General features: G+C 34.1%; 1 protein-coding gene across 1 annotated transcript; it reads left to right on the plus strand.

Annotated features, from left to right (window-relative positions):
- The first annotated feature begins 3014 nt into the window (after positions 1–3014).
- On the plus strand, positions 3015–4036 carry LOC131047693 (chitinase 6-like). The gene is made up of 3 exons (XM_057981491.2): positions 3015–3435; positions 3525–3645; positions 3739–4036. The coding sequence occupies exons 1-3, from the start codon at positions 3015–3017 to the stop codon at positions 4034–4036; spliced, it is 840 nt and encodes a 279-aa protein (XP_057837474.2).

The raw sequence follows: 4036 nt of genomic DNA on the forward strand, positions 1-4036 counted from the left end.
TAACATTTGGTTTTGCTACTTGCTAGTGAAATAGCATTTTCAAACACTATATTGTTGATTATTTATTAGATTATTATAATATTTTTAGTTTTCTAAGGTTTATTGGATCTGAATGGACACTTTTTAGCCTCTATTCATGTGGTAGATCCCTATGTGAATGATGATAATTTATTACTTTCATCATCTACTACTATAAAATCTTCTTTAGGGCCAAATTTGGGTACTCTTTATGAACCCAAAATAATCAAGGTGTGTGATGGTGTAACCCTTGTTCCTACTTTGTATTCAAGTCGTATCTTACATGGATTGTTTGGTTATGTATTTTACCTCTCTTTATTTGGTTTATTAGCGCAAGGATACAATAGAGGATTTTCCTTTCCTTTCCTCTCTTTCTAATCATCTACATGATGGTGTGTTTTGGATATTTATCTAAAGAAGGAAGAGTGATATTCCAAAACATGTCTTTGTTCCTAATGCCCATTTAACTAATGTGTGAATTATTAGGTAAGGGCTAATAATAGTGTAATATTTAGATCATTTGGCTGTTTTGTAGGTTTGTTATTTTTGTGGGATAGTTATTATTATGAGGTAGATTAGTTATAAATATGTTATTTTCTAGATTTTGTGTTAACTATCATCTCTCCTTTGCAAAAAATTCTAAAATTATTTCTAAACTAAAATTTACTTAACTTTTCCCTATTTATATTTAATCGTGTCTTTTTTATGACCTTCGTCCTATTCGATTTGATGGGTGTGCTTCACTACCACCATGTTTTTGTGAATATTATACTTCTCCCATCTATTAAAGAAATTTTGATAGGAAAATGAAGGGGATGATTTCTATTTTAAATAATTTAGGATAAATTATTACATAGCCATCTTGAAAATCAAGAAAAGGATTTTGTGTTATTGATCAAATAAAATCATCAAAAAAAAATTAAACATAATATTACGTAAAGAGATGCAAATCAAGATGAGACTTTTGTTTCATTTTTCAAGGGACCCAGAAGTATCTCTTCTTCTAATAGTTCTTAACAAATTCATTGTAGACATGAAGATGTTCTATAATTGTGTTATCATTCTTAATAAATTTTATATGGGAAGGTTGTAATGATTATTATCATAATAAGGGAATGTACAAAGATCCTCACTTTCTATGAATGGTCCATCAGATATGACTATTATGAGTTTTAAATTTTATATCCATGAGTAGGGAAAAAATATGGTGGTAGAGGTGGCCATAAAATTGCCCAACAACTTATCCTATCGTGTACTACATTAATAAAAGGAGATCAAGTTGGTGAATTAGGTTGAGGACACCATCTTATATTATCAATAAGCATGCACTTAGTAGATCTAACGTGTATGATAAACTCACATAACCAATGGCATTGTTCTGATTAGATAAAAAATGGGAGAGGCCTGAACCATTACATAACCATAAAAGTGGAGAAAGCCAAGGGTCTCACAAATAATCAATGACATTGTTGGAGCATAAGAAATATAACTTAAAACTACAAAGAAAATATTTCGTATAAGGAATTTCACTTGTGTTGCATTTGACCCTACAGAATGAAGTGTTGAAATGTTATTAAGAAATTGTGTGATTTTTGCTCTCCAAGTTCTAAAATATCAACCATACAATTCTATGTAACACTATTTGCAAGAATGATTACCAATTTCATAAATTTGTAAATACTGATAGAATAAACTTTAAAAAGAAAGAAAAAATTATAATTCAACTATAATATTTTAATAATTTCAATTTTAAAATAAATATTGAGAACACCAATACAAAATGAAATAACACAAAAATAAAAAAATAGAATTCGAATCAAACAAAGACAACCATTTCTCCATTCCTTAATTTTAGATAATTTTAGATCAAAGATAGGATATGTTATTACAACCATTACTCATTGCGTCTACAAAAGGACATTAAAGTTAACTTGTGACGTAAGAGCAATAGCAATGCAACAAGGCATTTAAAAGCTATCCATGCTCAATGTAAAAGCAATTGCTCAAAGAAAATATATTCTACCATACTAATGTAATGTCTCCACTGAAGCATAATAGCCAATAGAATTTATTACATGTTGGTATTTTGTTATTTTACTGCTTGACAATAAAGATAAATAATAAACTGTGATGCACTATCGTTCACATGGTGTAATTAAATTACTTCTAGATGATAAAACAAACTGACGATAATATCCCTTTATTTGACTTGAGAAGCAATATATAACGGTACCTATATATTTATTAAAGTCTATCTAAAATAAAAGGAATCAAGCAAATAATTTATTAAAGTCTATCTAAATAAAAGGAGTTAAGCATATTTTATTAAAGTCTATCCAAAATAAAAGGTGTTAAGCATATTTTATTAAATTCTATCTAAAATAAAAGGAGTGAAGCATATAATTTATTAAAGTCTATCTAAAATAAAAGGAGTCAAGCAAATAATTTATTAAAGTCTATCTAAATAAAAGGAGTTAAGCATATTCTATTAAAGTCTATCTAAAATAAAAGGTGTTAAAGCGTATTTTATTAAAGTCTCTCTAAATAAAAGGAGTGAAGCATATAATTTATTAAAGTCTATCTAAAATAAAAGGAGTCAAACATATAACCGAGTCAAACAAAGGCCACAATTTGTGCGTTAACTGATTTGGGATAAATGAGCAGATGGCCATCTCGAAGGACAAGACGAGTTGCACATCAAAGCCAAAGAAAGGATGTTAGTTTGACTGTGAATATGGCAATTGAAGAATAAATTAGCATTTACTCAATGACTTCTTGAAGCACCGAATTAAACACCCTCTGGTCGAGAATGGGTCAAATCAAAGAGCCGAATGCGCTCCAAAACTCAAAATTCAAGCGGTGCAGAGAGCACGTAAACGCGTTATGACTACTTCCATCTGCACATTTATGGACGAGCATTTGCCAATCTATAAATACGGGCAAGATGACGAAGATTCAGAGATACAAATGCAACCAAGTATAATAGAGAGGAAGAGATGGAGAGCCAAAGAAAAGCAATGTTGATGTTGGTTCTGGCAGTGGAGGCTGCTGTTCTGTTTGGGAGTGTTTCTGCACAAAATTGCGGGTGTTCGAGCAATTTGTGCTGCAGCAAGTGGGGATACTGCGGTACTAGAGATGATTACTGTGGCACAGGCTGCAAAGAAGGGCCATGTACCACCACCCCCACTCCCTCCACTCCCTCCACTGGCGGTGCTTTCTCCTCCGTCATAAGCAAGGATTTCTTTGATGCCATTCTCAACGCTGCAGACAGCTCCTGTGCTGGAAAGAGCTTCTACACATACGATGGCTTCATCCAGGCTGCCAACGCCTACTCTGGCTTCGGCACACCTGGGTCTTCTGACGACGCCAAGAGAGAGCTCGCTGCCTTCTTCGCCCATGTCACTCACGAGACTGGATGTATGTAATCATTAATTTTAATCACTACGAATATTGTTGTTCAAATCTCGCATAACTAGTGATGACTAATGAGTATTGTGCTTTTGCAGCTTTCTGTTACATTGAAGAGATTGATGGCGCATCGAAAGATTACTGCGAAGAAAGCAACACCCAGTATCCATGTGTTGCAGGCAAAGGCTACTTCGGCCGGGGACCCATCCAGCTATCCTGGTAATTAATCAATTATGATCGCTTGAGCTTTATACTTTGTTCTGTTGCGCTTTCTTCCCACTTCACACTAATGAGATTGAGTGAGTATTGCAGGAACTTCAACTACGGTCCAGCAGGAAATGACATTGGGTTCGACGGGCTGAATGAGCCGGAGAAGGTAGCGCAAGATGCCACCATTTCGTTCAAGACAGTAGTTTGGTTTTGGATGAAACAGAGCAATTGCCACAGCGCCATCACCTCTAGACAGGGATTCGGTGCTACAATCCAAGCTGTGAATGGCGCCATCGAGTGTAATGGTGGCAAACCTGACATCGTCAATAAGCGTATAAGTTACTACAAAAATTACTGCCAGAAGTTGGGAGTAGATCCAGGCTCCAACCTCTCCTGCTAA

This window comes from Cryptomeria japonica, chromosome 4, assembly GCF_030272615.1.
Source record: "Cryptomeria japonica chromosome 4, Sugi_1.0, whole genome shotgun sequence".
NCBI classification, from domain to species: Eukaryota; Viridiplantae; Streptophyta; class Pinopsida; order Cupressales; family Cupressaceae; genus Cryptomeria; species Cryptomeria japonica.